Genomic DNA, 19,754 nt, shown 5'->3' with positions numbered 1-19,754 from the left:
CAAAGACAGCAAAAGGAATTTGGGACAAGGCTCAAATTGGAAATAAAACGAAGGCATAATTCTCAGAACGTTCTATACTATTCATTTTAGCGGTGCCGGGAAACGGCCTAAATAACAGGCTAGTTTTTCTGAGTCATTCAGACTGGCGCGTCACAAAACGCACAAATCATGTAGTGTAAAAGTGCTGTTGTGCATTTATTTTAGCATGGAGGCATTATTTTCCCCTACAGACGTATTATTCTTTTTCACTTTTTTTTCCTTTTGTATAGCAGCAGCTCTGACAATAGTACTGGGTTTAATTTAAATAGCAGGTTTCTATAGTTAGAGCTGCATGATGCACACACTACAGAAGCCTTATTGTAGTATTCTGTAAGGAGTCTCCAGTGTCAGCACTTTAAAAGAGTCGCTGAGTTTTCCAACACTTAAGAGTCTTCAGAACGGAGGCCATTCTGGTCTGCTTTTTTGTGGTTGTGAGCTAATTAGCTGGCTGTTAAGGAAATAGTTCTCCGTTAATTAGCATTTGTTTACAGGTTGTTGTTCTTGTCTCCTTGTTAGAGGTTCTGGTTCTTGGTTCATTGCTTGTATTTACTAACACTTAAAACTGCCATCTGCACAATCTGCGTATAAATATTATGCAATTCTGTCGGCTTGCATCAGGGCTCACGTCACTATTGTGTGATTCGACTAAAGGTTGTATACTGCTGTATTCGACTTAATGTTTTGACTCCGATTAGGGGTAAAAAAAAAAAAAAACACCCTCTTGCCTATGAATTTTTACCCATGACCTACAGGCATTCTTGCCAACTCTGGGTTCAGCAAGTGACATTAAATCAACAAGGCCCGCTGCCACATCCACGTATACTGTAAAGATATATTACTGTACTGCTCTGTTTTGCTAAATTATGTACTGTAATTTAATCAGTCATTAACAAATTACTGTATACTACTCCATACTGATGCCCATTCTTTAAGACTCTTGGGAAGTCTAGGTCATGTCTCTACTTGCGATATTTTCTGTATTGACTGCTGTTTTTAGGAGACAAATCTACATTACTCATTCGCTGACGAAGTGCATTCATGTCTCCTCCACACTGCCCCATTTTGCCTTCCTCTGACCTGCTGATCAGTATTTACAGCAGTTAAATCAAACTTAATTCCAATGATAATCTAATATACCTGTTATCTATTATTGTGCAGCGGAAGTGGCATATGAAATTCGGTTAGAGCTTCATTCTAGAAACATTTTGTCTATGCAAATGCAAATCATCGATTACACCCTTGAACTGATGAGTTGGGGTCAGAACAGGAGCGTCTGGGCCGAGGCAGAGAACCACCTAAGTAGATATTTTAAGAATTTCTTGTGCTTTCACACAAAGGAGATTTTATTGTGGTGTGTTATTAATAAGCACTGGATGTATTTGGATGTGCAGGTGTTTACCGGGGTGAGAAGGACGCATAATGTTTGCCCTCTGTTATGAAAGCACTGTATTCAAAGGGGAAGCGAGGACAGAGAGCGTATGGTCTTTATTCCGTTGAGAATGTACCTCTGAGTGTGATTTTTATTTATTTTTTTTTTTAGGTGAATATTTTTGGAATTATGGCTGATTTCTCCAAGGAGTCATGGTTTAAGTCTGGGACACGAGCAGCACTGCACATTTAATTCAACAGAAATGCACCCTGATTATTGGACTGTGGACATAAAGCATTTTTGCTTCTGTTGAAACTAGGGAATGTGGACAGCCTAAATCATTCAGTTTTTTTTTTTATGTATTTAAAAAGATGATATTAATCCTTTACCTCCAAAAACCTCCTCATCTTCGAATCTGTACAGTGATACAGTAATCAAAGTGTGCACTACTCTTCAGATGTAATTGCAGGAGGAACAGTGTTGGGTGTTTGTGTGTGGAATAAATATATCTGTTGTAGGATCTAGGGCTGCACCAGCTTTTAGATTTAATGTTTGTTCGCTCCGGTTTAATTGAATCCTTCACGATGTCGGTAGCGAGCCGATTGCGCAACCTGATGCTCTCGAGTCGCGAAAGAACAGATCCAGTGCGACTTTCCCGTAGTTAGCGAACGGTTTACACAACAGCACTTTATTTTACCATTTCCACATGATGAGGATGATAGAGTTTTTATTTACCGTGCTGATGTTTCACCTTCATCCCTGACACAATTGTGTTTCCTTTTCATGTGCTTGTGCATCACTGTGGTACTTCTATCCCACATAATGCTCCGGTTTGCTTAACTTGCAGGTTAGTTATGCAAACTTTTTCCTGCTGCCGGTTGATCTGTACTCTTCGCCATTTCGCACACGGCTGTGTGATCTTGCCATCACGCTCACCCGTAACTGGAGCAGCCCAACTAATCGATAACTTTTTACGAATTTATGACGACGAATTTCATTAGCGATTATTAGCAATAGTTGTTGCAGCCCCAGTAGTTCCAGAATCCACATTCAGGTCAGAGAATCCAGCAAGGTCGTGCAAACGAATACTCTGCATTCTCGTGTCCGGCATTGTGAATTTTGAATTTTGCATGAGATCAGGTTGCTAAACGACCTTAATTCGGGTCTGAGGTTAAACTTTGCAATGCATGGCACCGTGCGTGTGTACGAGCGCTGATTTACGGAGCGATTCTGATCTCACGGACATCTCTGATGAGTCATTCTGCCACACTCCGGATCTCTACCACAGGCAGCCATACAAAGAAGAGCTTATGCTTCCTCTCCTATTGCTGTAACTAAAATACAACTAGAGGATTATCTCCACATGCATCCACTTCTAACCTGCGTGTCCAAGTGTGCAATGTCCAGGACTGGAAAGAGATGCCGAAACTAATTTCAAGTGTTTTATAACAGAGGACAATGATAACACACACACAATGGAGTGCAATGGACATTGTTTTTTTTGTCTTGCTGTTCTTGCAAAAGTGCAATTGTAGGAATTATTGTTATACAGACAGGATTTTTTCTCTTTATTGATCGATACAACTTTCACCTACAGTATTCATAGCCAGATTGATAGAATTGTCTCTATAACTTACAGCCATTTGTCAAAATATCTGGCAACAAAAGTGAGTACACGCTATGTGATAACAGCTGTACGTCGTGTAACCATGCAAAACCGCATGTCCTATTCCTCATGTTCATGTTTTTGTCTGTTTGACAGGACCATACATATTTGTGTATCTTGTATAAGAGCAGTTAAAATGTGGTGGTTTGAGTACAGTTCTCTCATACTGACCACTGGATGTTTAACATGGCACCTCACCTCATCAGCTCTGTGATGTCTGTGAATAGAAGAGGATCCCAGCAACAACCTTTGCAGCTGTGGTGAATTCCATGCCCAGGAGAATTCAGGCAGTGCTGAATAACATTGTTGCTTACACAAAATATTGTGGACACTTTGGACAAAGTTTTGTGTACAGTACTCAGTTTTGTTGCCAGTTATTTGGACAATAATGGCTTTATGTTGAGAGATTTTTTTAGAGGACAGTTAACCCTAACTCTCTCTTCATATACAGATACAACTTTATTGCCTTAGTACAGATCCACAGCAACAAAATACAGTTAGTAGGCAGTTGTGGTTACAGGAGTGGTATTAAGTCTAGTAGTATAGTGTGATTGGTGGGGTGGTTGTTTTTGTTATCATTGTAGTTATAGTATTTGTATACTAGAGTGATTGTATTAATTGTTGCTGAAGCTGATATATAGAAGTAAGAGTTTTGTTGTACTGTAGTTTTAGTATTTGGGGTTATAGTAGAAGTTGTGGCTGTAGTGAAAGTTCTCATCTTAGTTGTCAAAGTAAAATACTAGTTTTGTTATAGCAGCAGTTTTTAGGTTGAAGTACTTGTTGCGACAGTAGTAGTAATTGTATTACTGGTATTTGCAGGATATAGAGTATATAAACCAGCGATCACCAACATGGTAGCCCGCAAGGACCACATGAGTAGCCCGTGGGCCTTTTCTAAAAATAGCTGTTTCCTACTTTGTTAAATCATTGTTGATAATTATTATGAGAAATCATTAACATGATCAGTGTCTTCACATAAAAAATAACATATAATAAAAGGTAAACTGAGCAAATTTGTTATTTCAGATCCAACTGAAAACTGTGTGTATCAAACTGGTAGCCCTTCACATTAATCAGTACCCAAGAAGTAGCTCTCAGTTTCAAAAAAGGTTGGTGACCCCTGATATAAACAATAAATTCTTGGAGCTTGAATCGAGTTGGTGAAACAGTAGTAGTTTTTTTGTAGCAGTTGTAGTAGTTGTTGCTTTGTTGATATTTTCTTTCAGCTAAATTTGTAGTAGTTTTGTTACTGTTGTAGTATTTGGGGTTTTTGTAGTAAGAGTTGTTGGTGTAATATTAGTATTAATTGTTAAACAGCTGTAATAGTTGTAGTATTTGAGGCTATAGTTGATGCTCTAGTAATAATTCTTGAAGTTGAAATTCTTGCAGTTTTGTCATTCTTTAGATGTAGTTGAGGTTGCTGGAGTAGTAGTTACAGTATTGGCTTAGTTGTAGTGATATTAATTGTTAGTGTAATTAATGTAGTTTTTTCAAAGTAGTAGTTGGAATTATTGGAGTAGTAGTTATTGTCAGTTCTAGTAATATGAATTGTTGTACACAAAGTTTTAGTAATTATAGTAAAATATTGACATTTTTGTCATAGTATTAGTAGTAGTAGCTGTTGCTGTAGTAGTAGATAATGTCAGTTACAGCAGCAACTGCGGTAATTAGTATACTTGGGATAGTAGAATTTTTTTTTCTCATACTGTAGCTTTATTAGTAGTTTTGTTAGTTGAATGATTATTAAAACAATTAGGATTTTTATTTATTTATTTATATATTTTTTTAGCAGATACCTATTCCATTTTTAGGTGGAAATTTCTTTGTACCATGCTTATTGTGTACAAAAGTAAATGTAAATTGAAGACAATAATCCGATATTGAGTCCTCAATATGATTCATTTATTTTTAAGGTTTTTTTGCTTAAATAATGTGTTTCACATAATAATACAATCTGCACAACTGCAATCAGAAGGAGAATTTTGGTCCACTGAAAAAGCAGGCTACAGCAGGACTACACTGGTGCACACAGCAGGCCTACGCTCTCTTAGAGATCCGGTCAACCAAGTCATATAATTATAAAACATGAAGCACATTAGTTTATTTGTTTTTACAGAAGGACTGACCTCTTTTGGAAATGTCCAACTTTCCTAAAGTGAACTGACTGAACCCCACATCCAAGACCTCAGCTTGAATTGCTTAAGGCAGAACACAGCATGTTAAGGACATCGTGTTTTCAATTTACTTTGTCGATTCCAATGATGTTACACATTTTATTTATTTAACAGATACAAATAATTTTCCCAAAGCTGTAGATCTAAAACGACTGGAAGAAAACTATAGCTTTAAAACACACTACCAAATCACATTAACAACTAAACCAAATTTCAAGAGGCAGCTGTAGTAAAAAAAAAAAAAAAAAAAAAAAAAAAAAACATTTTTTTTTTTACATTTTTAACATTCATTACATATCAATAACACAAGTATAACATCATTCTGATTTTCTATTTTAGGAGTTATTATTGTAAGATTAAAAGCAGATTAGGATCATAATGTCAAAGTGTGTTTGTTCTTCAAACATTTTTTATTCTTTAAACATTCCCTATTTAAATTCAGTAATGAGCCTATCCTAACTTCACAATTATAACGTAATTAAAGTTAGTAGAATTCTGCGGTGTAGTATAAATTGTTGCTTTGATAAAGACTAATTTTCAATACCTTGAAATGCCAGAGGATTGGGATATATTAAGTGCAAGTGAATAGCCAGTTCTTCAAGATTATGTGTTGGGAGCAGATAAAATGGACAAGCATAAAGATCTGTGGGGCTAAATGACTGGGTCAGAGCATCTTAAAGTGGCATGTCTATTGGGGGGTTTCTGGTATGCAGTGGACAGTGTCTGAGGTCAGGACAAGGAGTGAACCAGACCATGAAGCAGGACCATGGAGCGATGGAAGTAGGTGGCCTGAGGTGATAAATCACATTTGCTTTTACATGATGTAGATCAGGGGTCGCCAACTGGACTGCGTTCCGAATCCGGACCGCAAGATGCGCCCAGCCGGACCGCAATGCCTTTTCACATAATGAAATAAGTATATGCCAAACGCTGTTTTCTCATAAAATACAATTTCTATCAGGCACATCAAGGTCAGCTCAGTAGAGCAGTAAAGACACTACTACAGTTACTATGCTCTCTGTTGCTACGATCAGACATGCAGTTGTGCGTGAAGGCAGCAGTGAGCGATGCACAAACATGAAACTTTCAGTGAGTAAAAAAAACGATGGCATTTTTAAAAATAATGAAAGTTGATGCTGAGTTTTTCGAGATGCTTCAATCTTTAAGTTTAATTCAGTTCAGCCTGACGATTTTATTTCACTTTCATTTGCGGTTATTTACATGCTTATGGACTTAAAGGAACTGTACAAATGAACAGATAAAGGGTTTCTTGCATTTTTTTTTCCCAGCACTGCCACTTTATTTTTGCCTGTTTGTGTTTCTGAATGATATTGCTGATTATATTTTACCAATGCAACTTTAAGCATAGAAAAGAGCAATGTTAAACATTAGATACATTTAGTTCGGTAGAGACAATAAGTGTAAAGGTTAAAATGTGATATGAGATTTCTTTATTATTTTTTTTTGCATTCATCATTTATGATTTGTAATCTCAGTTCAGCAAAAAAAAAAGCACTTTAGCTTTTTCTTTTATTTATCTTATTTTTTCTTTTATTTATTCCTTTATAATGTGTTTGATAAAAATGTTGTGTACACTCATTTATTTAGTCTGGCAAAAAGCATCAATTCATGTTTTTATGTATTTAATTGTCTGGACCTCAGCTGGCAAAAGGTTTATTTACTAGACCCCATGCAATTTTAGTTGAAGACCCTTAATGTAGATAGACGGGTCTTACCAGTGCAAGAGATGGCACCAGGTTGCACTTTGGGAAGAAAGCAAGCTGGTAGAAGCTGTGTGATGCTCTGGGTAATATTCTGCTGGGAAATCTTGGGTCCTGGCATGCATTGCTTTAAAGGATCTGCTTCCAATTTCTTGGTGCCACAATCAGCAGCACTCCATGAGGGCTCCTGTAGAGACCTGCACATTATTAGAAAAGTGGTTTTGAATGTATGACCGATTGTGTTCCCACAGAGCGTCCGATTTAAAAGTCCAAGGAAAGGCCCCGAGTTGAATAGCAGAGTCCTCATTTCCATCAGTTGGTTACAAACAAAACACAGATTAATGCTCAGACCTCAAACAGAGCGCAATATAATGCTCTGATTGAATCTAGCGCTCGCGTTTCCTGCTCCGTGTGTCTTCAGACCGGCACGGGCGTTTCGACATTGTCATTTGTCACGGATTCTGAAGTCATTCAGTAAAACGAAGCATGCATTTAATGTTTTGTTTAGAGCAGTCTTGCTTGAAATAAACAGAAATTATGTAATTCGAATAAATTGCTGTGAGCTGAATGACCTTAAGAACACAATGCCATTCCTAATGATTTATGCTTATATGTGGGGTAAAATATTGATGGATTAATTGAAAGTCCAAGTGTAGTTTATATATATATTTATTTATTTTCTCTTTCTTTCTTTCTTTCTTTCTTTCTTTCTTTCTTTCTTTCTTTCTTTCTTTCTTTCTTTCTTTCTTTCTTTCTTTCTTTCTTTCTTTCTTTCTTTCTTTCTTTCTTTCTTTCTTTCTTTCTCTCTCTCTCTCTCTCTCTCTCTCTCTCTCTCTCTCTCTCTCTCTCTCTCTCTCTCTCTCTCTCTCTCGCAGTTGTCGCCATAAGCAGTGGAGGACGGACCTGCCGGCATCCAGTGTGGTGATCACGTTCCATAATGAAGCTCGCTCCGCTTTATTGCGCACTGTAGTCAGGTCAGCTTTCAGCCTAGGAGCTCCTCATGCAGCCATTTCTGTACTCTCTTATCTACTGTGTGCAAATGACATAACATTAGCAAACACTCCACACACAGAGTGCAACACTGCAGAGCCCCCCTCATCATTTCCAGATTGCCCCCTCACTGATGACGTTTAGTGTCACCACTTAAATAATGTACACAATGTAAAGCTCTAATGCATGAGAACCTGTTTGACTCCTGAACCTCTCTCCTCTCACCGCAGTGTTCTAAAGAAGAGTCCTACCCATCTAATCAAAGAAATTATTCTTGTGGACGATTACAGCGACAACAGTAAGTCTCCAGTCTTCTACACACACACACACACACACACACACACACACACACACACACACACACACACACACACACACACACACACACATATATATCCATATTCTGTCTGTCCCTTTAGCAGATGCACCTTATTTTCTTCCTTTCACACACAAGGACACAACTTGATTTGAGGTTAGGGTTAGCCATTTCCTGTGTTCTGTCACAACATGACCCAATTAGCCCATTGACACAAAGGACAGGCGCATCCTGTTTCCCGGGCATAAATGACTGTTTTTGCATTCTCCACCTTTAAATGAACTCTGCTTCTCCGTTTGTTCCTTCAGCCGAAGACGGGGCCTTGCTCGGGAAAATCGAGAAAGTCCGGGTCCTTCGAAACGACAGACGAGAAGGTGAGTGCTTCAGTTACATTGCAGGATATTTAAGGTCTGTTCCTCCCTAGTGTATTGCAATATCCTCTGGATATTATGACATTATTAATTTTAGAAAAAGAAATGTAGCTAGACTGTAGTTTTTCCTCAACAAACAAACAGTAATACAAGGTTTTAACAGAATTCAGAAGCAGAGGACTGAAGTGAATGAAAGTTCATTCGGTATTAAGTATGACGGCTTGGACAGTAGTTTGGACTAACATTAAATGTAGGTTGTGGACTGGACTATAGTTCTATTACTATTAGAATAACTTTTATTTGTATAGCGCTTTTAACATTGGACATTTTCCCAGAGCAGCTGTACAGAGATAAAGTGGTTATCATTTAGTTAATACCGACTCAAAACCATGAGAGGAACCAGACTCAAAAGAGAAGCCATCCTCATCTGGGTGGCAACGAATGTCCATTCATTACAGTTGTTATGGTGTGCAGTGATAGACAAGTAAATACAACCTGTGGTCCTGAGCTTTTGTAATAAACTGTCGATAATAATTACAGTCCAAATCCATCCTTAAAGTTTGTTACTGTTTTTATTGTTACAGCCTCTATTGATTCATATGTGTACTGCACGTTTGATCTAATAACCTAACATATATATTATTGTTGGTGAGGTGAAGTTAAAAAGTGGGACGTCATTCAGTAATAAATAAAACGTAACCATTTGTACAAGGTGAATTGACACATTTTTGTAGTACGTACTTTTCTGTTTCATTCGTTATGTTCAAACGTTACTCGCAATAATTTGCATGTGCTTTTTTCCCCTTTATTGTGTGCAGCCACAGCTATTTACTTTGTGTGTACAGTGCTTATAACCCTAAATATCGTCACAAAGCAGCTTTATAGAGGAAAAAAACGATTAATTATACAAATCTTTATTCTATATAGTGCTTTTAAAAGTTACATCTCATGGAAAGGAGAAAGAAAATGAAAACATCAAACATAAATTTTAAAAACGAACCACATAAAAGCTTTTTTGAAAAAGAAAAAAGGTTTAAAGAGCCGATTTAAAAACACTAAAAGGTTCCGCTTGCCTGATCTTAATGGGGGAGAGAATTCCAAAGTTTAGTTGGACGAGAAGAAAATCCCCGTTCCCCCATAGAACATAAATGCGTAGGAGTAACAACTAAAAGATAAGATCCTTAATGCAGAAACTATTGGTGACGGTGGCAAGGAGAAACTCCCTGAGGTTGTTATGAGGAAGAAACCTCAACAGGAACCCGACTCAAAAGGAAACTCATCCTTCTCTGGGGACACTGAACATCCATTCATTATAGCTTGATCATTGTTGAGGTTATCAGCTGATCACTGACGGACACTTGAATGCAAAATCGTTCATGCCAATTGCAGCCCTAAGCCATTATAGCAAACTGTTTATATTAATTACTGTCCAAATCCATCTTCATTGTTCTCCAGTATAACTCTCCACAGCAACCTCATGGATCTTTAGGCTGTTTATGTGGAGCCATCCTGAGCTGCAGTGAGTGGTTTCTTATTGAAGAGAACTCCATCCAGATGTAGGTGTCAGGAAGTAACAAGCAGGTCCTGAAAGCAGAGGGTGACAGGACCACTAGTATCTCAGAAGAATGTGTAGCTCTACAGAGAGTAAAAGAATGAGGATATCCCTGTAACAAGGGTTCTTGTACGTGCTGAATGTTTTTAGCTCGTTGTGTCAAGTTCAGTTTTCAAAGAGAATTGTAAGTCGAGGAACTGAAAAATAATGCCAATGAGGTGGTGGGAAAACCCGTTCAACATACAACATGAGAGCTTTGTGATAATGAGGTGGAGGTGAATGCGGTGGTGGACTTTTTGTGCTTTATTAGAGTATTTCTAATTTTGGAAACTTTTTGAGATTCTTCAGTGAGAGCACAAGTGTAACCCCACAGTTCTCACTAGAGTATGTATAGTGTTAGGGTTTTTTCCCTCTTGTGCCTGTAACAATAGAAAAATCTGTAGGTCCGAAAGCAGGTATGATATGCAGGAGAATGGAACAGTGAATTGCCAATCCCAGGTCAGTGATAAGATTTCTCCTAGTTTGAGGAAGTGGTAATTTAGTGCTTAAGGTGTTTAATGTTTGTTAAGGTTGGGATTGCAAGGCTTGATGTTAAATCACATCACTAATGTATCAATGCTGGGCTCCTGTGCAAGGCCCTTAAACCTCAACTGCTCAGTGTATAAAAATAAGATAATTGTAAGATGTTTAGGATAAGAGAGTCTGCCAGATGCTGTAAATTAAATGTAGGTCAGAATTTTTACTTTTGATGACTGACTACATTCAAAAGCAAGTACTTTTACTCATGTAGAAATGTAAAAGGAATACATTTGCTTGTAGATGCACATTTACATTCACAGCATTTAGCAGACATCTTATACAGAGTGACGTGAAAAAGTGCTTCGAGTCTCTATCAATAAGTCAACACTGGTTCACTGGATTACAAATTTAAGATACCATCATCTTAAAACTCCGCTGAGAGGAATTTTTTTTTCATGGATATAAGCAAAGACTAAAACAAACCAGGAACAGTGCTAGTTAAGTGTTTCAGCAAGAGGAATGTCTAGAACCCGTACTGTTACTGCTGTACTTTGTATAGTGCAGTACTGTGTGGGGGAAAAAAGTCTAAAATTTTCTTCTTATTTAGAGAAATGTTCCATTTAATTTTAATAAATATAGATTTACTAATCTTTCTCATTTTTAACTCTAATGCTAAATAACTAAAATGCAGCTCTCTTGATTCGGTGCTACAGAAGTTAATTCACTCTGCATTGACAATACATTGCATTTACAATTTCACTAAGCCAAATGTTTAATTGCTATTTTAGTAAGTTCTTTTTTTCCCATTTAAGAAATGTTGTTATTTCAGTAAAATTATTTATAAGTTAAACCTTTTTCATGACAGTTTTGATTTTAAAGCTTATGAAAATGCACATTTTGCATTTGTTTTCTTTTTCCCTAAATTCAAATTTTTCTATGAATTACATTCATAAATCTGTGAACAGTGTCGATGTTTGAATATTTCACTATTTAGGGGAAGTGGTAGCTCGGTTTTCAAATCGTTGGGCTTCTGATAGAAAGTTCATGAGTTCAAATCCCAGCATTGCCAGGCTGCCACTTTTGGGCCCTTGAGCCAGGCCCTTAACTGTTCAGTTGTATAAATGAGATTAATAAATTGTAAATCGCCCTGGATAAGGGTATCGACCAATTAAATAAATGTAAATGTCATCTGAATAGAACAAGCCATGTTTTTTGGGGTTTTTTTCCTGGTATGATTTAGTTTAATGAACGATGTGTCATCCTTTAATCGGTTTAAACCTGTATAATAAACCTGCTGTCAGTTATCACAACTGTGGAGCTGCTGTTAATGAAAATGACTGAACGCCTTCTGACCTATCAGCTCTGTGGTAGGGATAAGTCATTGCTAGGTGTGCGGGAAGTGATTCAAATGCAAGACGCGGAGGAGAATCTCCACCCGACATGAAGTGGAGTGCTTGATAATAGAGTAACGCACACCTAGGTGTGGATTATCCCAGTTATGCCATGGCCCTCGTCCAGAGCAATGTAAGAGTGCTTTGAGGCTCTAGCAATGAATAAATCTAAACTGGTATGCTAGATTACAAATTTAAGATAAATCAGACTACATTTCTTGCTTTTTACAAAGCAAACTTGAAAAGTGCTAGTTTAAGTGTTTCAGGAAAAGGTAGATCTTCAACTGTCACTTAAAGATACATCCAGACATCTAGGAGAAGTTCATTCCACCACCTCGGTGCCAGAACAGAGAAGACCCTTGAAGTATACTTACCCCTCATTTTGAGAGAAGGTGGTACCAGTCGAGCAGTGCTGGAGGATCTCAGACAGCTTGGTGCAGTGTGAGGTGTGATGAGGTCTCTGAGGTAAGATGGTGCTGGTCCATTTTTGGCCTTGTAGGCAAGCATCAGTGTTTTGAATTTGATACATGCAGCTACTGGAAGCCAGTGATGGAAGCACAGCAGTGGGGTGGTGTGGGAGAACTTGGGCAGATCAGAAGTTGTACAGCTGCATTTTGGATCATTTACAGTGGACAAATAGAGTTCAGGAGAAGACCTGCCAGCAGGAAGTTGCAGTAGTCCAGTCTTGAAATGACAAGAGACTGAACAAGCACCAGGGCAGCCTGTGTGGTCAGAAATGGTTGAATGCTTCGGATTACATAAAAGTATGTGTATGGGTTTTAGATCTAGAATTCTGCTCGCTCTAAAACATATAAAGGAATAAGCTTGTGATGTAAGGTTTCCATTTTTTTATTTAATACTTACAATATTTGGCTGACCTTTTCCAGAGCGACTTACAATTATCTAATGTTTACAAGGTTAGGGGCCTTGCTTAAGATCTGTAGCTTGGAGGCTCTGGGATTTGAACTCATAAACTTTAGATCAAGTCCAACAGCTTAACCACCAGGCTACCACCTCCCTACCTTTTGTTTAAATAGGGCCATTAGGAAATGTTTACAATCGCTGTCTTATTCTATATGCAGAAGGCAGCGGATAAGTAAACTGTGTGTTCACCAGGTTGCTTTACATCATCCAGTCAATCTGAAACAGTATTCAGGCTGACTATAAGTTTATTAGAGGAACAGCACATGTAGGACGTTTTTGGAGACCAGGTGAGGGAGGTGCGATTGAGATGGCTCGGACATGTGCAGAGGAGAGACATGGGGTATATCTGTAGGAGAATGCTGAGGATGGAGCCGCCAGGAAGGAGGAAAAGAGGAAGGCCAAGGAGGAGGTTTATGGATGTGGTGAAGGAAGACATGCAGGTAGTTATTGTGAAAGAGGGCAGATGTAGAGGACAGAGGGGTATGGGGACAGATGATCCGCTGTGGCGACCTCTAATGGAAGAAGCCAAAAGAAGATGATGATGATTCAGACTGACTATGGTACGATTATTATTTATTGTTGTTTCATTATTAATTAGGTAATATCATTCATTTTGTAATAGTATTGAATCACAGCAGAGGTGACCCATTCATATCCCCTAAAATGCTCCTTCAAACAGTATGAAAAAATATATAGTGACTATTTAGGGGACACGAGTGAGACATGGTCACCTCTGATGTCTTCAGTTACATTTAGATTTACAAATTACAACTGAGCAGATGTGGGTTAAGGACCCAAAGGCCCAGCAGTGGCAGCTTGGTGGTTGAATCTGAACTTGTGATTTTCATAATCCAGAGTCCAATGACTTAAACACTGAGATACCGCCTCCACAGTTGAAAGAAAAAAAACCATACAACACCTTGGTTTAGTGGTTTAGGAAAATCTGTGAGTATAAATGATCAAATAAATACTTTATGATGGCTATAATAGTGCAATCATCTTGCTTCTAAAAAGAAATGATCGGAATTCAGCATCTGGTTGTTCCTCAATGACCTCAGGCAGTTATGTAAAGTGTCTAATCGTTTTAATGGATTTTCCCCCAAATGTTTGTGGTGTTTACCTGAACAGACTTCCAGATAAGTAACAAGCAAGCAATCAGGCTGCTTAGCTGGAGAGAAGAGACGGAGACGACGCCGGCTTTAATACTGAGCAGCTTTATAAAGCACACGGCTTTTATACAGAGGGCGAGGTTTTTAAACAGAATAAACACCGTCATGCGAAGCGAGTGTGCTTTTTGGAAGGTGTTCTTGATCGCCATCCCGAGAAACGTTTTTCGCTCTTCTGGTTTTCATTTCAGCCGTTTCTTCACTCCCATTACACACGCACATGCTTGGCTCTTTAACATTTTTACAATTTCATTGGATGTATTGAGGTCATGTTTAGGAGTATTTCATCTAAATGGATGTGGAATGGTATCAGCTGTGGGAGGTGCTGAGTAGCTGAGCTACAGTGCGATATATGGAGAGTAATGTGATCAGGAAAAGGACAGGAAGTGGACATTGTAGTATTGTGGGTTTTTTTGTTGTGGTTTTTTTTTTTTCTTTCAGTCCAGAGATTGTCATGAGAGAACAGTGATGTTTGAGTCCCACTGGAGATTTGTTGATTAACAAGTAAACTGTGATGTTGGTGCAGAGATCACATTGCTCCAGTGCAGCTCAGACTCCACACACTGCACGTGTGTGTGTGTGTGTGTGTGTGTGTGTGTGTGTGTGTGTGTGTGTGTGTGTGTGTGTGTGTGTGCGCGCGCACATGTATGCTTTTGTCTTTGCTTTGTGTGTAAAGTGTGTGATTTTTGTGCACATGGCTGTAGTGTCTGTAGGCTTGTTTTTGTGTGATGTGTATGTGATATTGGTGTAGTTTTTTTGTGTGTGTGTGTTTGGTGTGTCTGTGTTCGCTTGTGCATGTTTACATTTGCATTTGTGGCATTTAGCAGACGCCCTTATCCAGAGCGACGTACAAAAGTGTTTTATGTTTATTTGGTGTGTTTAGTATTTGTTCATGTTTATGCACTTGTGTACAGCTCATTCCACATTGTATAAGTGCATGTGGGGTGTGTAAATGTCGGGGTGGGTATATGTTTCCCCCACATAATTAATAATGTCGGATCTTTCTGACCTCAGGACAAGTAAACCGTTTAATTAGTGGAGTTGTATTTAGGGTTTGATTGAGGTTTAGCTTGACATTCATGACCTGCATTATAATTAAGTCAGATGAGGTTCCTAACCAGGTGTGTGTGTGTGTGTGTGTGTGTGTGTGTGTGTGTGTGTGTGTGTGTGTGCGCGCGCATTATCTCAGGTCTGATGCGGTCACGTGTTCGAGGAGCAGATGCAGCCACGGCCAGTGTCCTGACTTTCCTAGACAGCCACTGTGAATGTAATGAACACTGGCTGGAGCCTCTACTGGAGAGAGTTGCTGAGGTGAGTGTTGCTTCCACTCACACACACACACACACACACACACACACACACACAAATACAAGAAGGACAAATCGTTGGTTACAGTCGTGGTTTTGACAGATTGTTAATTAACGTTGCGCTGGAGGACGCTGTGCTCACAGTCTGACAGTCCGAGCAGATCAGGTCAGAGCTTTGGCTTTGTTTTAAGTGAAAAAACAAACTACTGCGTTTCAGACTATGAGCACAGTGTTGTCCTGCACTATGTTCATTTCTGCTGTATGTGCACTACATTGACAAAAGTTTGTGGATACCTTGACCATAAGGGATTCATGTGTGCGTTTTTGAACATCTCATTCCACATTTGCTATTATAACAACCTCCACTCTGGAGTATGGTTGTGAAGATTTGTGCTCATTCAGCTACAAAGGTGTTAGTAAAATCAGTGATGTAGGGTGAGGAGGCCTGGGGTGTAGCCAGCGTTCCAATTAATAAATCTTCAATAGGGTTGGGGCTAGAGATCTATTGCAGGCCTCTCAAGATCTTTCACTCCAGCCCATTTAAACCACATCCTCACTTTGTAGACAGCAGCATTGTCATGCTGGAACAGGTTTGGGTCTCCTAGTTCTAGTGAAGGGAAATATGTACTGCTACCAAAAGCCCCAAGGGCCTCCTAAAAAAAAAGTGTACCTTTTTAACTTTGTGGTAACAGTTTGTAGAAGAACCACATATGGCTGGAAAATGCAGGTGTCCCTGTACTTTTGTCCATATAGTGTTTGCAAAATGAAACGATCTACGTGAACCCCTCTCAGGCCTGCAAATATTATCCATCCCGGGTGATTGAGTCACAATGCACAGCATTAAGTATTTGTATGGATCTGGTGACAGATGTATGGAATCAATCAATCACTCCAAACCCCCACACCAATCTTCCTGACCTTTCTGAAGAATGGCTGCCAACGAATGGCTGTTTGCTGAAGTATTTGCTGTTGTTCATTAGCTGATTCTGTAGCCTTTCCCAAAGAAATGTACTCCAAAAGGAGATTTTGGCAGTAGGTGAGGCCAGTAGAAAAATCTGTGGACAGATCTCATCAACAAAACAACAGAGTCTGAAGATCCAAAATCTGGAAATGTTTACAGATTATCCCGTGCCAGCGCTGTTGGGTCTGTGTATAATGCAGTGTAGAAACTTTTAACAATGTCCTCAAATACGATTGATTTCTTCATCAGGACAGAGTAGCCAAAAGAAAGAAAGAAAAGTTACTAAAACTAGACTTATTTAGCTAAATCTAATAATCACATTAACGTAATGAACAGAATTTGAATAGTCAAAGGTTTATTGGATTTTATGAAAGACTATCATTTAATGTAGAATTTAGCAGTTTAACTATTCAAACTGCAAAGTAAAGGAAATGCTCAGATGAATTTCTTTGGTAATTCACTATATATGCGCTTTGAATAAGGTCTGTTGGGTTTATCTGGAAGTGTACTACATACTAAACTATAAAATGAACAGAAATCTTGAATGCAAAGAATTTCACACATACTGTATATACGCAGATGTATGTGTTGTGTAAAATTCTAGACAGACAGACAGACAGACAGACAGATAGAAATGCTTGCTCTGTTTTTTTTATGTGTGCGCGCACACATGCTAAATGGGTGTGACATTCTTCAGCAAACATAACTTAATTAATAGATATTTGTTTCCTGTTTGGACCAGGAACTTAAAACACACACATGGCAGCTTATGCAGATGAGCACACCAAAGCACATTTCCATTTCCAGTGTTGGAGATAAATTCTTGATTATATGTGGTGGTGACGTACTTACAAGGTGTAATCATTCGCTGGGGGTGGAACTACAGCACAGGTGCACTTTTAAGGTGCCTAAGATGTTTCCTGTTTAAAGCAAAATGAAATAATACACTTTTACTCCTCTGCATTCTCAATAGCACTTGTATAATGTATAGTGGTATAGCGTGAAGTCGTGTGCCATGGGGAGTGGTAGCTCAGTGGTTAAGGCGCTGGGTTACTGATCGGAAGGCCGGGGTTTCAAGCCCCGGTATCGCCAAGCTGCCACTCTTGGGCCCTTAAACAAGGTCCTAAACCCTCTGTGCTCCAGGGGTGCCGTATCCTGGCTGACCCTGCGCTCTGACCCCAGTTTCCGAGCAAGCTGGGATATGCGAAGAAAGAATTTCACTGTGCTGTAATGCATATGTGACAAATAAAGTCTATGAATTCACTTACACAAAACAGTGTCAGTCTATCAGAACATATCAACTGTTTCAAATGCTGCCAGCTGTAAACAGTATGTAAACTTCGTTATCTGGGCATTTTTGCTAAACTAAACTGAATAGGTGTCTTATCATTCCACTAAGGTATAAAGGTATAGAGCTTTTCAGCAACTTACACAAGTCACATTTGTCTTTCATCATGTGAAAAACTTACGCTTATATAGAAAGTTTTATTATTATTCTTTTTTTTGCCAGACCCCAGACCCTAGATTTTTTTTCCAGACCCTAGATTTCACTATAGTGGCATTTATCAAGTTTATCCAGACCAACATGTGCGCTCATGTGAGTATTTTAGGATTAGTTTGAGCAAAACGCTTTCAAGCGCAGAAATTCTGCTCCTATTCCTAATCTAATACACTTTAGCTTTTTATTTCATAGAAATAGCAATGGCAAAAGAGGCGATTACTGTTCAATACATTGCTGTGGGTATACTTTTACAAAAATGTGCTGATAAAGCTCTAATAAAAACAAATCTTCTGTAATTACAAGCATGCTCATTTACTCTTACTTTGAAAACTGCCACAGGTATTTAAAAAAAAAATGTCAGAGCTTTTCCTAGTTTGTGTGAGGTCGGTTTGTCACATGGATTATTTGGTAAAATCTGTCACATCGACATTAATGAATCTTATGGTCAGGTGTTCTTATAGTGCAAGTGATTTTTTTTTAACATCTCACTCCATATTTCCACACTCCACTTTGCTGGGAGGAGGTTCCATTAGATTTTGGAGTGCTGTGATTATGGTTATGAAGACCTGTTCTCATTCAGTCACAAGAGGGGTTTGTAAAGTCAGGTACTGATGTAGGTTGAGGAGTCTTGGGGTGCAGTCAGGGATTGAAATCATTCCAAATGTGTATAAGAGGGTTGAGGTCAGAGCTCTAAAGGAGGCCACTCAAGATTTTCCACTCCAAACCATGTAAACCACATGTATTTGTAGTTTGGATTGTGCACAAGGGAATTTGTCATGCTGGAACAGGTTTGGGTCGCCTAGTTTAAGTGAAGGGAAAAATGTAATGCTACCACATGCTATTTTTGACATGGGTCATAGTCCTTTCCATTATGCAGATTTCTGATCGCTAAAAGGCACATTTATTGTTCATTTTGGAAAGCCATTTATTTTGCTCCATTTTTTTTTTTTTTTTAAGATTATCCAATCTTTTCATTTGGGTTCATTTTACTGTATATTACTATCAGTAGCTTGCACAGTGCAAGATAATGTAGTGTATCCATCACTAGACTAAGGCTGAAACAATTCCTCGAGTGATTCAAATACAAAAAAATAATCGAGGCAAATTATTATACACTGTGCATTTTGTCTCCCCGCGGACCGTTATTACCGACGCACCACCCGCTGTACTCTGGCACGCTTTGGACAGGTAACAACAGAAGAAGCTGCATAATGAAAAAATAGATGAATGAGGAGGAAAAAATTTAGGAGAAGATTTTAATTAGTATTAGACAAGCTCGTTTCTGCGACATTTAAAAAGTTAGTTTAATTCCGCCTTTTTCTCGCAATTCCAAATATTTCTTCTCGCACGTCTGACTTTATTTCTCAAAGTTCTGACTTTATTTCTTGCAATTGCGACCAATCCGGCAGTGTCACCCCCTCTGTAGTGCCAGAAAGCTTTACGCATGGAAAATGAAATCAGCTACAATAAATAGAAATGCATGGTATTAAACTAAGCCTCTGATATCTGGAGAGAACTCTGTCTAACAATCAGCTCTAAAGGATACAGATGAAGCAGAGAAGCTTCATTCTTACACCAACAGCTTCAAACTTCAGGCCGACAACATGGTTACCAGTGGATGCACCAGAAATGTCGGATGTATACGAGAAAGAAAGGAATTGTGAGGGGAAAAAAGTCAGGATTAGACAAATGCGCTGGTGTACAATTCGGGCCAAAGAAAGTTTTCAAAATTTAGGATCAATTAAAACTAAAACATAAAACACTGTACTGCGTATTGCGCTTTAATA

General features: G+C 38.6%; 2 protein-coding genes across 3 annotated transcripts in view; both read left to right on the top strand.

The window, feature by feature from the left end:
* phactr2 (phosphatase and actin regulator 2) overlaps positions 1 to 19,754 on the top strand; it is a 279,098-nt gene that overhangs the window by 77,632 nt on the left and 181,712 nt on the right. The window lies entirely within an intron of this gene.
* galnt2 (UDP-N-acetyl-alpha-D-galactosamine:polypeptide N-acetylgalactosaminyltransferase 2) overlaps positions 1 to 19,754 on the top strand; it is a 119,215-nt gene that overhangs the window by 75,015 nt on the left and 24,446 nt on the right. For both annotated transcript variants that reach the window (XM_083538553.1, XM_083538552.1), the window contains exons 4-7: positions 7,845 to 7,943; positions 8,190 to 8,257; positions 8,584 to 8,649; positions 15,388 to 15,509. In XM_083538553.1, coding sequence (XP_083394679.1) covers positions 7,845 to 7,943; positions 8,190 to 8,257; positions 8,584 to 8,649; positions 15,388 to 15,509 — 355 coding nt within the window. The remainder of the gene's footprint in view (positions 1 to 7,844; positions 7,944 to 8,189; positions 8,258 to 8,583; positions 8,650 to 15,387; positions 15,510 to 19,754) is intronic.

The sequence above is a fragment of the Silurus aristotelis genome, assembly GCF_946808225.1.
Source record: "Silurus aristotelis genome assembly, chromosome: 4".
NCBI classification, from domain to species: Eukaryota; Metazoa; Chordata; class Actinopteri; order Siluriformes; family Siluridae; genus Silurus; species Silurus aristotelis.
This window is presented reverse-complemented; position numbering and strand designations above follow the sequence as displayed.